At 56.6% G+C, this 17,932-nt stretch overlaps 1 protein-coding gene across 1 annotated transcript; it reads right to left on the bottom strand.

Moving 5' to 3' along the window:
• Positions 1-1,133: 1,133 nt before the first annotated feature.
• Positions 1,134-17,651, bottom strand: SACK1G (scaffolding CK1 anchoring protein G). Its single transcript, XM_014871307.2, has 5 exons — positions 17,157-17,651; positions 11,038-11,205; positions 7,644-7,768; positions 5,454-6,894; positions 1,134-2,193 (listed from the first exon to the last, which is right to left on the bottom strand). The coding sequence occupies exons 1-5, from the start codon at positions 17,649-17,651 to the stop codon at positions 1,774-1,776; spliced, it is 2,649 nt and encodes an 882-aa protein (XP_014726793.2). The 3' UTR covers positions 1,134-1,773.
• Between the last annotated feature and the right edge of the window lie 281 nt (positions 17,652-17,932).

Here is a 17,932-nt window from a genome sequence, read left to right as displayed (position 1 = left end):
CGCTGGAGGGGGGCCAGGGCTTCTTGCACAAGAGCAGGAGGAGCTCCCAAATGCTGACTGCCTGTGAAACGCGGGAGGATGGGTTGGAGGGGGAATATGGAGCGTGATGCCTCTTTGGCAGCTTCCCAAAAAGCTCAGGTGACAGGGGGGTGATCTGGGATGAGGACAGGGCTGAAGGTTGGTCATGGAAAGGGGAGGGCTGCAGGGAGAGGATGAATGCTTGGAAATCGGGATTTGCTCAAGCTGGACGTGATGGTGATCCCAGTGCCTGATGTCTGAGGGGTTTGCACTGGGTCTAAAGACAGCAGCACTCTTGGTTCGGGTTGGAAAGGACCTTAAATTTCATCTTGTTCCATCCCCTGCCATGGGCAGGGACACCTTGGTCCTGTGGGAGGGAAACTGCTCGGGAACGCATTCCCACCTCATCCTGCTGCCCTGGAGAGGACAGACAGGAGGGTCTGGACTGCAGGGATGGAAGGGATGCAGGATGACAGCAGGACCAGTGGTGGGGAATCCACCAAGGAATGCTCGTGGCTCTTGCTTTGTCTCTTCCCTCCCTGGAGCCTCCTCTCCTCTCCCAAGCATCAGCAGCTGCCGTGGGTTTGGGGGTGCCAATGCCCCTCCCTGCTCATCTCCCCAGGCTGCTGCGTGGGTGGCCGTGGGGTGTGGGGGAGCTGGGTGGGTGCCTCCCATCCCTCCCTCCAAAAAGCGATGCCTCTGGCTGCAGAATTCTCCTGCTGGAGGTGCTGGGGGAGCTGCAAGGAGGGTTCACCCCATGACCCCCGGGAGCAGGGAGGCCGTGGGGAGCCAGGGCAGAGCCCAAGGCTGGTTGGCAGCGCTGCAGGAGGAGCATGGGGCAGCTGCCAAGGGCTCAGGGGATCGCTTGCAAGGGCTTGTTCATGGCACATATTCCTTCTCAGGGCTCAGGCTCAGACCTTGGGTCCCATTTCCTAGGAAAAAGGCAGTGAAAAGGGGCTTCTTTTCTTATTTTTCTTTTACTGGTTGCTGGAGGTTTGGGGATGGGAGCACATGGGGGTGCTGGGGAAATGTAGGGGGGGGTGTAGAAAATATTTGGCTGGACATTTGTGTCAAGGCACCTTGAGCTGCAGTTTATTGAGTCCAAGGCCACCTAATCTTGCATTTTAATAGTCTTAGCTGAGGTTCCCCTGCCGTGGGACCAGAGAGCTTTAATGAACAGATTGCTTTTTTACAGTACAAGGTTAAAAGAGGTGAGTCCCTTGAGGAGTCTTTGTCCCAGGACACGGGACACCCTCCAAAGGGAGGGCAGACTGCAGTGGGACCTGCTGTGCAAAATGGTAACAGAAGAGTCTCTTAAATAACCAGAAGGAAACACGATCAGGGATGATCCCTCCCTTTCCAGGCAGCGTTCTGGGTTGAGGAGCTGGCTGGGTTTTGCCAGCTGATCCCACAGACCGCTGGGTTTCCACTCTAACCAGCTCCCCCAACGATGCTTTCCAGCTTTTAACGAGGTCAGAGGTTACCCCAGCCTGGAAGAAGCCATTTAAAGGCTGTGCCATCCAAGATCATTCCCAACACTACCTGCCACCTGCCCAGGGCGGATGCCATGCACCTCTTCCAAGACCTGGTCTCTGGAGATCTGCCCTGGACAGGGATGACTTTTGGGCTGTCCATCGTGGCCATGTGACACTGGTGCACTCACTGACCAGCTAAATGTAAACAAGAACCCCCTGCCCCAAGAAACGTGGTGGCACCTGGGCTCCACCAGCTCTGCAAGGCCACCATCACCAGCCCCTACTGGTCCTTCTGGCCCGTGGGCTCGGGGGGCTGCTTTTTGGAGTCCACACAAGCACCCTGAGCCACCACAACCTTGTTCTTGAGGTGCTTGGACTGGGACAGTTTGGAGAGCGGGATGCCCAGGGGTGTCCTCATCTCCTCCGTTGGTTTCTGGCTCTCAGGCAGGGAGGTGAAGCGTTTTCCTGATGCTCTGGGGTTGTTTGGGGGCAGCTGCCCGGGTGCTGTGGGCTTGCTGGGGCTGAAGGCTTTGCTTTGCCAGTAGGGCTGGCTGCCTGCAATGGTCTTTTTGGGTTCTGCTCCCTCCCCTCTGTACTTGGTGGCCCCGAGGGGTTTCTCGTGTGTTGGGGAGCAGGAGATCTCCTTGCCCTGCTCCCTGCCCACCGGGGTCCTGGGCCGGTAGTGGTAGATGGGGGTCCCCTGTTAGGGAAAGAGCAGAGGCAGAGGTGAGCTGTGGCTGCTGGGAGGATGCTGCTGCCTGCAAGGCCACCTTGTCACCTCTCTGTGCCAGGTGTCCTCATGGACAAATCCCTCTGTCCCTTGGTTCCTTACCCAAATACAGTGGCAGCTCAAAAATGCCTCAAATCTTAACCATGGCTGACTCTGGTACCAAACACTCTGACACTGCCAGCAGCCACTTCCCAAGCAGCCCTGGCAGTCTGGAAGCCGTCCTGAGCCTGGAAATCCAGGACAAGGCATTTCAACACCTTCTCTCCAGCAGCAGCCTGAACAGCCACTTTAATCATCTCAGCCCTCGTGTCAGGCCTGAAGAGCATTCAGTCATCCAGAGGCAGCCTGTGGGGTGAGGTGACTGCCAGGATCAGATGGAAGGATGGAGGCTTGGGAGAGGAGGTGGGATCAGGGAGCTGCAACACCACTGCGGGGGTGGCTCTCATTAGCTGGGTTGAGACACACGTTTGGGTCGGGTCTGAGCAGCATTAATCTTAGTTCTGGCCTGGGTAAGGCTGTCACACATGGCTGTGGTCACCAGATGTTTATCTCCCCTTTGGGTGTGCCTGTGCAGAGGTGCCAGGGGAGGTGGGATCTGGTGAGCCAAGGTGCTGATGGCAGGAGGAGCTGGCTGTGCCAACCTGCCCTGCCTCTGCCATGACCCTCACTGTGCTGCTGCTGGCAGTCCCAATGTCCCAAAGGCCACCCTGGCCCTGCAGCTGACACCTCCTGCTTTGACCAGGAGGGTTGTGTTAAAGCAGCTGAGCTTAGGTAGTCCGAGATTGATTTAATTAGGTGCTTAAAATCAGCATTAAGGTCCGAAATGGCTTCAGGTGAGAAGGATTAAGGATGATTTAGCTTTTCTGCCTCTGAGCTCATCATGTGCCTGAGCTGGGTGGTGGCTCCTGTGGCTCCTGACACGCTCTGGCTCTTGGAAAGAAGTTAAACCGTGGCTTTCCCATGAAAACCAGCACCCTGTCCCTCCTGCCCACCAGCAGAACGAGGCAGTGCTTGCTCAGGAGAGCCTGAGTCCTGCTGGGTGCTGAGCACTTCTATGGAAGCCTTTAGGGAGGCTCTGAGCTCTTTGAAATCAGCAATTCCTGCAGATGTCGCCTATTTAGGAGGGGTTGCCTCAAAGCCCAAGGGGTGGCTGTGTTGTGGATGGACACGGCTTGGCCAGAGCTTTGAGGTGTGAGTGGAGCTGTGGACTTGGCTTCCACGTCATTGTGGGCACTCTTTGGGGAGTGTGTGCACTTCTTGGAGAGAAGGGGCAAGAGGGGTGGGAGGGTGGTGGGGAATTGTTGCTCCTGGCTGGAGGATGTGCTGCTGTGGTTGCTTTGGGCATTTTTGGTGCTGCAGTGTAACCCCAACCCGTTACTGGTCTGGAGAGAAACCCTGCTGTGGGTTGAGTGCATCTCTACACTGCATTTGGGCCCAGTGGCTCCAGCATTTAGGATGTAGTTCCTGCCTGGCTCTGCACAGGTCACTGTCCAGCAGTCACTCTCTGCTAAAAACCTGAGCCACGCCAAGGCTGGCTCCATCCTGGCCAGCTACCTGAAGATGCTGCCCCTGTTCCTCATCATCATGCCAGGGATGATCAGCAGGATCCTGTAACCAGGTAAGGGCCCCCCATGTGGCTGTGGAACTGAATTTTCCCTGTCACAAGGGGGGCTTGTCTGGAAATCTCTGCTCTGCACAGACCTGGGGGCTCTGCAGGTGGGAGAGGGACAAGAGAGGACCCTCAGGTGTCCCTGGTACTCGAGCCTGCTGTGCATCCAGGTGTGAATGGGGTTGTGTGTTTAGGAAAGGTGATGTCCAGACAAAAACTGGGAGAGAAATTGATTCCCATGACATGGAGAACATGATGTTTGTCCTGAGTGAGCCTCCACCTGTGTTTTGAGCTATGCTGGGCAATGGGACAGCACCTAAGAAACGTGGACCCAGAAAAAAAGAGAAATATTTGTGAGAATTGACAGTGATTTCTGTCAGATTTGAGTTTTCAAGAGTTAATCAAGGGTTACTTCAATTTGTTATTTTTACACATGGGAGAAACTCTTCCCTGCACCTCTCCATTGGGTGCTGGCTTTCCTAACCCTGATGCTGTGCTAATTATCTGCCTCTCATCAAAGGGCCAGAACAAGTTCCTGCAGGAACACCAGCGTACCCAGCCGTCCCCAGCAAGGTGGCACCTGGGACCTGGGTCACAGAGCATCAAAGAGCTCCGTGCTCCTTGCCCTGCAGGGCTCGGGGCTATTTGATGTGCAAGGATGAAAGCTCTGAGCTCCCTGTCCCTGGCTGGGAAGGGAGAAACAAGTGGAATCTGGGAGAGTGAATTCAATTCCTTGTAAATACAGATTAGATGTTCAGCTGGGGTAACCTCAGGCAGTTTCAGTGATTTCAGATGCTGCTTTAGCCCTGGGGGTTTGAATGCCCCAAAAACAGCGGGTGGGGAGCCTTGGGAAGCCAGAATGCTTGGCAGAGGTGCAAGAGGCTGCAGAGCTCGGGTGGAAATGGGGGATCACGGTGCCATCAGCCCTGCATGGGACCGTGCTCTGGCCGTGCTGGGGATGCTGCTGTGACCTCGTGCTCCCAGCAGTGGGATTCTGGCTGCTCCCCATGGAATTGCAGCAGGTGCTGGCCCTGTGTGGTGACAAGGTCTGGCGTCACCCGTGGATCAGCCACAAAGCTGCTGACTGTGCCACTCGCCCACAGAGGTTGCTGTCCCTGTTTCTCCGCTGTCTTGCTCTGCCTAATTATGTGTCCAGCGCTTTCCCTTTGATGCTAATCACCCTGGCAGGGTGCTGGAAAACAAGGCTGAGAAGGACACGCCTGCACGCACAGTCTGTCCCCAGCTGGGTGTGATGCCACTGCTGATGGGCTGAGGATGGAGCTCAGCGAGTCCCAGCACATCTGTACAGCTGTGCCCCGTCCCCACCCCAGTGCTGTGGGATAATCTTTAATTAATTACCAAAACCCTCCCCTTTAACAGCCATTGCTGGACACCAAGAGCTGTGACACGGCCACCATGCCTTTGGTCACCTCTCGGGTCACCATGGCCACGTGCAGCCTGTTATTCTCCTATGTGGGAAGTCTGATCTCAGCATCAAGGACAGCAGGATGACACCAAAACTCAGGATGACATCACACCTCGGCTGAGCTGACTGGGTCACCTCCAGGTTTGCAAACCTTTGTAGGGTGGAGAAACAAAAGGTTGGGGCAGAAAGTCCTACCTGGGCAGCACTGCTGGGGTAGGAGCTGTTGCCATCCAGGATGGTGCGGGGCAGGATCCTCCTGATCTCCACGGCGTTGCTCTTCCTCTTGGTCACGTCCTCCAAGCGCATGTGCTTCAGGGAGGGGAGGCTGCCCAGGGGGCTGATGAAGGTGCCCCGGCTGATGTGAGGGTCACTGAGCTTCCTCTGCATGGGAAGGATGTCCCCGTTGTGGGTGACGTCCGAGTTGGTTCTGCGGAGGGGCCCGTAGCGATCCCTCACCTCAAAGTACTCGTCCGAGATGGAGGAGGCGTTGGAGCGGCGGTAGCTGTGGTCAGCAGAGCTGCTGGAGTAGCTCTCCTGGTCACTGAGGGTGATGTACTCCTCTTCCTCCTCCTCCTCCTCTTCTCCCAGCCCGTTGTGGGTGCAGGGAGGCCCTTTGTCCTCCTGTGGAGCTGCCCCTGGCCGGTCTGGCTGGGTGTGGGAGGTCTCCACGGCAGCTCGGTTGGGTTTCTCCTCCTGCTTCACACCCGTGTGGTCAGCCCGTGGTGGCTGCGTGTGACCCTGCAGGGCAGTGCTGCTGTCACAGCTTGTAACCACTTTGGTCATGAGGACACCCACAGGGACGGTCCTTGGCTTTGGAACTGGAGGCTTGACATCCTCCAATGCCTCCTCCTGCGGCTTCAAATGGTGGCCCAGCGGCGAGGAGGCGAGTGTCCCCACTTGCCTCGTCATCCAGCTGACACCTTCGATGGGGCTGGCAGCGGGGGCTGCAGGAGCTTCCATGGAGGGCTGTGGGATCTGTCTGTGGCTGGGGGACAGCAGAGGCAGCTCCTGGTCCGAGTTCTTCCTGGCCTCCATCTCCCTGTTCTTCAGCATCTGCCGGTGCTGGGCGCTGGCCTGGGAGACGTCGCAGACTTTGATGCGGTTCATCTGCGACAGCTTCACGTTCTTCACCTTGGGGTCGATGATGTTGATGTAGCCCAGGACTTCGCTGCCAGGCTCGGGGTCAGGCTCCACCCAGGTGGGCAGGTAGTCAAACATGTTGGCTTTCTCCAGGTTCAGGAGGCCGGGGTGGATGAGCAGGGAGAGGTCAGCCACGTCACCGTGTCGCTCGCCCCCCTGGCCCTCGGGAGGAGCTTTGCCTTTGTTCTCACTCTTCTGGTTTTTGTCCTGGTTCTCAGATGAGGTCTTGCTGATCTGGTCAGCGCTCTTGGCCTTCACCAGGGCGTATTTGGGGTTTATCAGCTTCTTCACCACAGCGTTGGCGGGGGTCACGGGCACCACGGAGGGCAGCGTTACGGGCTCGGGTTCGGGCTCCTCGCCCATGGAGATGGATTTGAGGCTCACCCCCTTGGACATGAGGTAGAGCTCCTGGAACTGTTTGTCAAAAGCCTCCACCACCTGGCCCGAGAGGACCGTGATGACATTTCGGTCCGTCCTCGCTGCAGACCAGGTGAAGCTGGAACAGAAACACATTGGAGACTCTCTGAGCACTCACAGGTAAATAACACCTGTCCCCAGCCCTGGCCTTCCCCGGGGACTGATGGTGCCAGCAGGGACGTGATCTCACTGTAAACATTAGTAATAATAATAATGGGATTGACAAAATAGCTCCCATCCCAAATTAGAGTGAAGGGTTGAAGTGTTGAGTGCAGTGGGACTTGAAGTAAAAATAAAAGGTATTTGCAGTGGGTTAGTTTTCCACTTTGGTGTTGGCTGCTTTTCCCATCTCAGTTTAGCTAAGAAAATCAGCTCATAAGTGGATATGTTATTTGTTATAGCCAGAAAGGAGGAAATGTTTCAGCTCTGTGTTTATAAAACTTGTCTTTTAGACCTGAAACCTGACCAGGGCTGGTCCATTTCTACGAAAGTAAGTTTTCCTTTTCAAACTGAAAAATTCTTTGTGTGAGAAATTGACTGGGAAAGCTGAGGTTGGTGTGAGAGCTGGGACTGGCTGTGGTTTGGTGTTTTGGTCCTTCCTTTTGCTCATCAGCACAGGAACACTTGGTGTGTCCCACCACCTCCAAGGAGGGTGGGTGTCCTAGAAACGGTGGTGTAGGGAGTAGTGGGAAACCCTTGGGCCCACTCCAAATCTCTTTGGAAAATCTCCTCCCAGTTTAGGAGGAGGAGAGAAAATCTGGCATGGGTTCACACTGATCCTTTGACCGGCACCACCACAGGGTGGGAGAGGAGATGTCACTGATTTACCTGTAGGAGCCACACATGGCTCGATCCCCATCCACAAACATGAATTTTTGGGCCAAAGCCCCCTTGAACTTGGTGGCTGAGCGGGTGAAGAACTCGGTCCCCCCGGTGCTGCGGACACGCAGGTTCTGCAGAGCAAAGGCAGAGCAGTGAGCAGGAGCGAGGAGCTGGGGTGAGACCAGCACCCACCCCTCCAAAAACCACCACCCACCCCTCTGGGTGCTCCACAGCCCCTCTGAGCAGTGGGAATGCTCTTGGTGGCCGGCTCAGAGGATGGGGAGATAAAAGAACTGGCCCCAGGCCATGCAGTGAGCCGTGGACTGGTGGCTTGGGGAGTTTCCTGCTTTGCCCATGTGCCAGGCTGTGTTTGCCATCCCTTGAACTCGGTGTCTGTGGGCGAGTGCTGGGTGCTGGTGCTGCCAAGCACTCCCCAGCTCCTGCAATCTATGCAAATGCCACCATGGGAGAGGAGCTTCCACACCTGCTCCCACTGGGAGATCTGCAGGGGGTTTTAGGGGGAGGTGGTGACCCCAGGACAGCCCACGTGGACCTGCTGGCAGTGGGTTTGTCCTTCCTCACTCTCCCCTTTTGCTGTGCTTCTAAATTTGGGTATCTAGTCCTGCTTTTAGGGGTTGGTGGGAAATCAGGCAGTGGGGAAACATCTTTTCACCCTCGGGAAACGAAACCTGGTGATGTGGGAGCAGGTCCCTGGAGTGGAGCTGGGTGTCCTCCCCAGGGAACTCAGTGATGCAGGGGCAGTCCTGGCTCTGTGAAAATGTTTTTGTTTTTTTTTTTCTTGTTGCGTTTTTTTTATCCCCAGTCTGGCTCCTGTCTCTGGTGTCTCCATGGAGGGCACTGGCACATTCCACAGCAAAGCAGATAGCATCTCCCACAGCAAATGGGCTCCTTTTGGGTGGGGAGAAAATATTTTCTTAAGAAAGCACTTGCATTCCTCCTGTTCCTGCTGGGATGTTGGCAATGCTGTTGCAAAATGCTCTGTGTCATCACTGGGTCATGCCCTCCATGGCTGTTTTATTGTGTGTTTTGTTTTGTTTTTTAAAGAAAAGCATCCAAAATATTTGTCTTCCCCTCCTCCAGCCTTTTTCCTCCGCTTCCCTGGGCTCTCCTCTCTCTCTGGAGACCATGACCAGGCACAGCCCTAAGCCCAGGTGCAGCCCTAGTCCCTGCTCGCCCATGCCTGACAGGAAAATTCAGTGCAGACGCTGTGAAAGCAACAGCTTTCCTGACTGTGTTTCCAGGGAAGTTCTACACACTGAAAGGAGAAGGCTTGGGAGAATTTTTGGCGAATTTTGTGTTTTTTCATAGCATTTTCCTTTTTGCTTGCTATGGCTGGGGCAAGACTGGTGCTGAGCATCCTAATTTCTGTCAGTGTGCTGCGGGAATTTCTGTCCCGTGTTATCCCTACGCAAGGCTTCACCCTCTGCCCATCACCCACTCGGAGCCGACCCTTTCCCCAAACTCCAGGAGCAGCTCTGGGTTTTTCTCAGGGAACAACAATCCCGGTGCTGGTCCCTTTTCCTCCTGTTAAGTAAAATCTGCTTCTTTAATCCCTGCCGAGGCAGCGGGACAGCCGAGGAGCCGGGCTGGGTGAATCATTCCCCTTGCCCAACGCAGCGCCCGCCTTGCCCAAATCATTTGCTAATTGCCAAGAGATAACGAGGGACGTTTCGTTAACGTCTCCTGGCTTGAGACACAGCTCCCAGACTCTGCCCTACTTTCCTCACCTCCTCCTGCACCCCGTGCCAGCTGCAATATGCGGCAAATCCCAACTTCTAGACATTTGCCGAGCTCTGCAGATGTTCTCCTGCTTTTCCAGTCCTGCCACCGGGCTGCTAATGCAGGAAAACACCGGAGTGCGTCAGCGCTGGCTTTTCTGGTCTGGAAGCTGCAGCAGCCTGTGGGATCCCAGGCTCTCCAGGGACTTTGGACGCAGGTAAAAGCTCGGCTGCGTTTAATTGTTGTGAGCAGCGATTAAGCCGGGCCGGCGGGCACGGCAGCTGGGCAAGGAGTGAGGCTTGTGTGGGGGTCCCTGAGCTCGCCCCGCCTCGTGCCAGCCAGGTGTGAGGGTGTCGTGGGCTCCTACGTGTTCCTGCTCAGCCAGGGGTTGGCTCTCACCCTAAGCAAATGTGGGGAGCTTGCCCGGGCACGGGCCTCGCCAGCGGGCATTTGGCAGCGGGCACGGGGCTGGCTGACGTCAGGAGCAGCAACATCACTTTCCTGCCAAGCAACAGGCGAGGCCCAGCCATCGTGGCCAGGAGTGGGGGGGTCTGCGAGCCCCCCGTGGGATTGTGGGGCTGCTCTGGTGTGTTTGTGTCTGATGTTGGTGATGGGAGTGTTGTGCCCCAGGGCAGAGCCTGGGACTGATGTGTGGTTGGAGTGAGAGTCCCTGCTCTGGCTGCTGCTCCTGAGGCTGAAATAACTCCCTGTCCTCTCCTCTGCCCCTTCTTCTGCCTTTGCATGAGCACTGTGATGCGTGGTTTTCTCTGCACCCGCTGCTCACACAGGGATGTGGAAGGAGAATCCCAGAATCGCCTGGGTTGGAAGGGACCTTAAATCTCATTCCAACCCCCTGCCACCGGCAAGGACACCTTAAACTAGACCAGGCTGCTCCAAGCCTCATCCAATCAACCCCTGCGCTGACAGACATCCCCCCTTGTGCCTTTCCTTCCTTGGTTTTCCATGGGGTTCGTGCGCAGGAGGATTCCATGTGCATCCGTGGCTGGAGAACACGGCGTGTGCACTGCCCAGCACATCGAGAGCAGCGAGGGCATCCTCGGCAGCTGCCAGAGCCTCAGGCAGCGTGGGAGCCTCCCTGCTCCGCTCCCGGCCCTGTGCTGGGGCGGAGGCTCAGGAAAAGGGGAAAATCGAGTTTTTAATTCCAGCCTCTGAGTTGCGGGAGAGCGCGAGAACGGCCGGCGGCTGCTGCTGGTCCTGCCCTGGGGCAGGGAGCTGTGACAGCCTGAGCCAGCCCTGGCACAGCCTCTGCTGCTCCCTCTGTTCCTCAAGAGGAGCTGAGCTCACAGGTTTGCCCTGGGCTTTGCTGTGCTCACCTTTGTGGGGCTGCATCCCCAAGCGCTGCTCTGTCCCAATCCCTACTTGGGTAGCAGCAGCTCCCCTGGGCTTTCTGCATCCCAGAAAGCTGCACCCCCAGCTTTGCTGGGTGCAAATCCACATCCCTGCCTCTTTCACCTGTTCCCCTCCATCCTGCTGCTCCTGAGTTTGGGCGTCACCTCCAGCTCTGGGAAAAATGGACTAAACTCTTCTAGCACAGGGGGTTGTGGTTGCCCAGGACAGGAGGGAGCAGAGGTGATAACTCTGATTGTCTCCCTGCCTTTGGAGGAGGTTCCCTAGCTCCAGACCCTCAGGTCATCCCTACCTTCAAGTGCCCAGCGTGCATGTGGGCTCGCTCACACATCTGAAGGAAGTGCTTCACGTTGGTCTCATCCAGAATGATGTAGACTCCCACTTTCCTCTTGAAGCCAGCGTCCAGGAGGTCCTTGAAGATGTCCACGTCAGTGAACATGTCCATGACCACAGCGATGACCTGGAGAGGAGAGATGAGTCTGGCTATTGTTTTCTGAGACCCAAAGTGTTTTGTGATTTGTAGGAGGCTGGAATTTGGGGTGGGGGAGCCCAGGATTGCCCCCAGCTCCGGACAATCTGAGGATGGAAAGTTCTCCCATTCCTCTGCTGTCACTGTGGAAAGTTTGATTTCCAAGAGAGGTAAATGTGGCACTTGGGGACGTGGTTTAGTGGTGGCCCTGGCAGTGCTCAGTTAATTGTTGGACTTGATGGACTTTGGATATTTTTTCCAACCCTAACCATTCCAGTGGTGATCCATAGCATAGTCTAGTGATGAAAAACCAGTTACTGAGGGTCAATCTGCCTGTAACAGGCTCCACAAAATTCAGGGTCCAGTTTCTGGCTGAGCAGTTTGGTGTCCCTTTGTTGTCAGCATTGCAGGGAGCATCAGAAGGGGAGATGCACAGAATTGTTAAGGTTGATAAAGACCTGTAGGATCATCAAGTCCAACCACCGATTGGTCTGTCCCGGTCTCACTGCCCAGCCTGGGGTGCTGCTCCTCCTGCACAGCATCCCTCCTTCCTCCCAGGCTGTGTGGAAGGAGCAGAGCCAGGACAGCAGTGCCCAGCACCCCGAGCAGTGGCAGCTGTGTTTGTCACTAGGCAGCATCACTGATATTCACAAGCTGGAGCTGCCTTTGTACCCAGGAAGTTTGCTGCTCTCCCAGCCACGGCTGGGGCTGATAGGAAAATGGATCTGAGCCACGCTGGGAATTTCACTGGAATATCTGCCTGGGCACCAAAGGTGGCTCTGTGCCCACGGGGGTTGATTTCCCGGTGATGGCATCACCTCTAAGTGGCAGCTTGTGAGATCTGGTGGGCAGAGGGGCTGGAGGCAGCTGAGCATCCCAGGGCAGCTCCACAGGAATTTCTGCCTCCCCTCATCCCAGGGAAAGGGCTTGGCATCAGAGTGCTGGCTTGTCATTGTCCCATGGCTGGAAACCTGCCAGTGCTCCCATCCCTGTGGCTGTTCCTGGAAGGTGCCCTGGGCTGGGGGCAGGTGGGTGGCTGCTGTTGGCCACTTGCCCTTCCAGGAGGGCCCTGCTGGCCATGGCACAGCACCAGGGAGACCCCAGGGTGCTCTCCCTCGGGAAGGAAGGGGTTGGGATGGTGCTGGGTGCTTGCACACTCAGACACATCCAGTCCACAGCTCTCAAAGCACCGAGCTGCCTTTTAATTAGTTTTGTGCCACAGGACGTGGAGAGCTTTAATTAAGCAGAGGATTGTTATGACACTGCTGGCTCTTCCCTTCCTTTTCTGCAGGCGATGGGGGGAAGAGCGAGGCTGTGTGAGGAGCCCCAGCCCTGCTGTCCCTGCAGCCCCAGCCCTGACCACACAGGAGTGTTTTGGGAGGTGCCAGCAAGCCAGGTGAGGGGGCACTTTACGGCTTTGCCACTTGATTTTAATTGAATTCCCATTTATCCTCACCTGAGAGCCTCTCCCCAGGCTTTGCTGTGAAATGCTCAATCCTCACTCCCTTGTGCACCCGCTCGTGTGCTTTGCTCATCCTTGCTGTCCTGGTGGGGAAACTGAGGCAGGGACCAGCTGCTGGATTTGCATGGATGCAAAGTGGGACGGGTTCAAAGCTCCCCTGGGAGCTCTGGGCTTGGGTTTGCCACGTTCAGCAAGAAATTGGGGAGGAGCTGAGCTGTCTTCCACGAGTCCTGGGTAAGGGACAACTGTGGTGGGACGTTGACAAATGAGGGTTTGGTGGCAGATGATTTGCTTCTGTCCCTGATGCTCCATGCTCCTGTCACTTTGTCTGTGCTCTGTGTTTTCCCCAGGAAAAGTTGAGCTCTTATAAAATGGGGATGAGAACAGTGCAGGCCTTCATTTTGGAGGGAAAAGAAGAACATTTCCCCTTTGTGGTCCCAGCAGTGCTGAGGCCTTGGCTCACAGCTGTGGCTCTGAAGGGGTGTGAGGGGGTTCTGCAGGGCAGGGCACTGTCCCCAAGCCCAGCCCTGCTCACACAGGCAGGGCACTGCAGGCAGTGGCCCAGGGTGACCAGCTGGGGCACGGCAAGGGAGCCCAGCTCTCACCCACGTTTTGAACCCAATTCCTCCTGCTCAGCTGGTGCATCCTGTCACTGCTCAGCTCCTGCTCCCCTCCCCACAGCGTCTTGCCTGCAGGACAGGCTTGGCCCTGGTTTGTCACCAGGATCTCACACAATGTGCCAACACTGCCCTGGCATGGGGACGGTGCTGGCAGCGCTCCTGGTGTGGTGACTGTCCTGCTCTGGCTGAAATCTGCTGCTGGCTGCCTGGGATGGCAAACCCTGCCACAGGGACAATCTGCAAAGCACAGAGACCTGTCTGCTCTGGAGCAGTGAAATCCTGGGTGCCCTTTGCTTCCCAGCTTGGGGAGTGGGATTGTCTGGAGCAAGCTGTGCCCTCTGGCTTTGAGGAGCTTGTCCCTTGTCCCTGTCCCCTCTGCCAGGGCAGTGCTTGGTGCTGGCACATTCCCTTTGCTGAAGCCGTTTTGCTGCTGTGTCATCCCGGGAAGCTTTGCCATCCCTTTGCCATTCTCCTGGAGGGTGTAGAGGAAATCAGCCCTAAATCTACAGCTGGAGGCTCCCAGTGCCCACGCAGGTGAAGCTTTTCTTGCCAGGGTCCCAGGAGCTGCCAGAATCCACGGGATGCAGCAGATGTGCAGGTGCTGGGTCCCAAATCCCTGAGGAGCAGTGAGCACTGTATACCCCTGGACACTGGGCAAATGCTGTTGGGATTTTTTGGGACAGCTTTGATGAGCACATAAACTGCAGGATCATGTTTTATAGAGGAAGTTGCAGCTCTTTATTGTCTCACTATGAATCATCAGATAATGACTTTTGGGGTGCGCCACGTGGGCATTTAATAAATTAGGCAGGCACCAAGGCACAATTAGAGGAAGAGTGTTGGGATGGAGGAGAGGTGGGACAAGTAACATTAATAATTGCTCTCCCCTGTCGACCCTTTCATCCAGGAACAGCAGAAGGTTTTGTAAACAGTAATTAATAGGGCCTCTCAACCTTCGCTGGAAGTTGCTCAGGGTAATTACATCACCACAATCCCAACCTGGAACCTCAAGTGAAGAGAGGAGGTCAGAGTCACTGCTCTCTCCAGTGGCTCTGGGCCAAGGTCAATGTTTTCATGCTCTGGTTTCTGGCCAGAGAGAGCCAAGAGGAGAGGAGGAGGGAGGTCTTCCTCCCTGCCATCATAGAATCATTCGGGTTGGAAAAGACGTTCAGGGTTGCCAAGTCCAACCTTGGACCCATCACCACTTGTCACCAGCACTGAGTGCCACATCCACAGATTCCTTGGACATCTGCAGGATGGGGACTCCAAACCTCCCTGGGCAGCCCCTTCCAGTGCCTGACCACCCTTTCCATGAAGGAATTGTTTGAGATGTCGAGCCTGTGAACTTTGCAGTGAGGAAGAGACGCCCGTGCCATGGCTCAGCTTGGTGAAGCTGCTGCTGCCCCACATCCCTCAGCACCTCTGCTTGTTGGCCACAAAGATGGGATTTTCAGGGAGAGCAGGGACGTGGCCACAAGATCTTGCCTCTCCTTCTCCCATTTGTTCCCAGAAAGAGGAGGGGATCATTTGCATCTCCCTCTCTGGCACAGCAGCGTTTGAGGCTCTGAACTCGGCAGCATTTCATTCCTGCAAGCACCAGGGCTCCTCTGAGCCTCAGAGCAGCCTCACATCCCTGGGCTGTGTGACCTTGCAGCGCCAGCAGTGCTCTCCTGGGCTCTGCACTATCCTGCTATAAAAAGATCCAGAGGACTTTGCTCTCTCCTGGGACAGCGACTCACGCGGGGTTTGGGGGTTGGCACCGGGAGCTTTGCGCAGTGTCTGGGACAGCGTCTGGAGCAAGGGTCATCTCTGGCAAGGAATTGTGAACCTCTCCCTGGCCTGTGCTCCTTTGCACGTGGTGGAGAGCACTTCTAGTGCCTGGTGAGGCGGGACAATTCAGCAGGGATGTCCCCAGGGAGGACATGGACAGCGTGTGTGACATCTGATGGTGGCAGCGGGGCGGCCCCTTTGTCCGCTCTTAGCTTCCTCAGCCAAGCCCTTTCACCTCTGAGCTGCTGTGAAGATCTTGAGCCTGGACAAAAATCAGCAGAGTGGTCCAGCCCAGTGTCCCCCACCCTTAGGAGCACCCACAAGTTGTCACCTGGGCTCCACAGTGTGACAGCAGGCTCAGCTGCGGGGACTTGAAATACAGGATGGAAGAACCCCCCTCTCCAGCCTCTGTAACTTATGCCATTCCCAGACCCTGCAGCATCAAGCACTCACCCATCTCTACATTTCCTGAGGCACCAGAAGCTCCAAGCAGGCTCCTGCATGTCACCAGTGGTGTCACCATGTCTGATCCCACAATCAGGGACCGTCTGGATGGAGAGGCAGAGCCCAGCCCTGCTCGGGGGGCATCCAGGCACCGGTGATGAGCACAGCAGCCACATCCCCATGTCCTGGAGAGGCTCCAGGGGAGGTGGGGATGTGCCTGACTCAGCTCTGAGCAGGAGCAGGGTGTGGGGTGACTCAGGAGGAGCTGTTTGCTGGGGAGCCGTGAGTAGGCAAAGCCAGGCAGGAGCTGCAAGCACGAGTCAGAGGCAGCCCCAAAGACCCGAGGATGAGGCATTATTTGTTGTGGGATTGTTCTCCCATCCTCCATCCCGCAGGATGTCAGCTCTCCCTTCCCTTTGCCCTCGTTGCAAGCACTTTGGAGGGGGAAATGTCACAGTGGGGACAAGTCACCTCGACTTCTGTGAGGTGACAGTGGCCAGAGCTGGCTCCTGCCCACAGCAGGGCAGCCCTGACACCCCCAACAGCCATTCCTGTTGCCTTGAATGATTTGAGAGATTCATTTTTCTGCTTGAGCTGGTCTGGAGAGGCTCTGCTGGCTGCATGTCACAGCTTTCCCTCTCTCCTACCAGGGTCTGCAAACCCCAGCATTATCTCTGCAGCAGCCAGGTGGACCTAACACATCCCAGCCTGTCCCCTCTGCTCCACAGCTACCCTGGCAGGGTCTCCCTGTTTTCCTGCTGGGTTGGGAAGCTCCTTCCTTGGAGCTTTCACAGTACTCCAAGAGCTTCAAAGCACCAAGAAACAGCAGCTCCCAACCCCTCCTGCACTTCCCAGCTGGGACTGGGTCACTGGGAAACACCAGCAACATCTGCCCACCTCTGCTGACCTCCAGCACAGGCCACCATGTCCCTCCTTCCCTGGGTGATGGCTCACGCATCCCCACTCCCTGCTCCTTGGTTTGACGCCACAGGGAGGACAAGTCTCAACCCAAATCCCTTCAGCATCTGCCCAGCCTTGTCCCGCTCACCAGCTCACGCTTTTCCTCTGAGAGCCAGGATGAGCCAGCTCGGAGCACAGCAGCCATCTGGGGCCAAACCTGCCCCTCGTGTCAGTGCAAGAACAGAAGCTTTGACCACTTTGCCCCAGGGTCATGGAGTGGATGGATGGAGGACACAAGGATTGAGGACAGGCCATGACCCAAGGGTCAATACTGGGCAGCTGGTGGACCCAGAGCCTGGAGCCAGAACATAATCCCAAGTTCCAGAATGCTGTCACACTGGGAATAACGATTGTGGAGTGGCTGGGACCATGGGCTCAGAGCTGGAGAGCAACTCAACCCATTTTTCTCCCCAGCAGATTTCCCGCAGGGACCCTGGGATGAACAATGCTGCTGCAGGGATATTGGGAAGGGCTGTGCTGCTCCCAGGAGTGCTCAACCAGGCATCAGCATCATCCCCAGCAAAACCCCATCCCCAAACACTGCTTCCAAGGAAGAACCTGCACGCTTGGCCCCGCTGCCTCTGCTCGGGCAGAGCTTCCCGCAGGACAGGGATTGCCTGGCTGGGCAGGACTTTCAGCAGGACACCCTGGGGCCAATCCTGCCCCGTCCCCGCGGCGCACCTCACCTTCTGAGCCTGGCAGATCATCTTCCTCACCACCTCCTTGATGTGCGCCTGGCCCTCGATGGGTGGCTGCATGTACACGGTGGCCCTGGTGACCCCGCGGTAGGCGATGGTCTCGGGCCAGCCCAGGTCCAGCTGCGGGATGGAGCGGTCGGACCTCTGTGGCCAGTACTCCAGGGAAGGGGCCATGTCCTGCTCGTCCCCCTGGCTGTTCCGATCGCCCTCGCTGTCGCCGGCGCTGCTGCCGTGCCGCGGAATGTACTCGGAGCCGGGGTCGTAGGTCTCCAGCGTGTCCAGGATCTTCTTCAGCTCCAGCTCGGACAGGAAATCCCTGATGTTCTCCCTCTTCAGGACTTCATAGAAGGCATCAGGGCCGCGGGAGGCCAGTGCCTCCAGGGCCAGGCGTTGCTCCTCGCTGTAGAAGAACTCGGGCTTGGACTCGCTGGACCTCCAGTTGACGTGGCTGTCGTCCAAGCACTGCACCTGGGAGAAAGCCATGGTGACCCCGCACACCGGTCCCCTCTCCCGAGGGAGCTCTGTGCCCCCAGCGAGCGCCGGATGGCGGCAATAAATAGGAATTAATTATTCTCCAGTCTTTAAACACAGAGTTTGCTTCACCCTCCCCGGCTGAAGGCGCAGCTCGGGAAAGTCACCGCTCCCTTTTCCAGCAGCTCCTGCCACGCCGGGGCTCTTCCTGCCGGGGAGGAGGCTTTGGTTTCTGGCTTGATCCCGGCTCCACGCGGCGAGAGGGCTCCAGGCAAGGAAAACGCGGAGCTTCC

This window comes from Sturnus vulgaris, chromosome 16, assembly GCF_052056855.1.
Source record: "Sturnus vulgaris isolate bStuVul1 chromosome 16, bStuVul1.hap1, whole genome shotgun sequence".
Classification (NCBI taxonomy): domain Eukaryota; kingdom Metazoa; phylum Chordata; class Aves; order Passeriformes; family Sturnidae; genus Sturnus; species Sturnus vulgaris.
The sequence above is the reverse complement of the archived record's forward strand: the minus strand, read 5'-3'. Positions and strand labels throughout refer to the sequence as shown.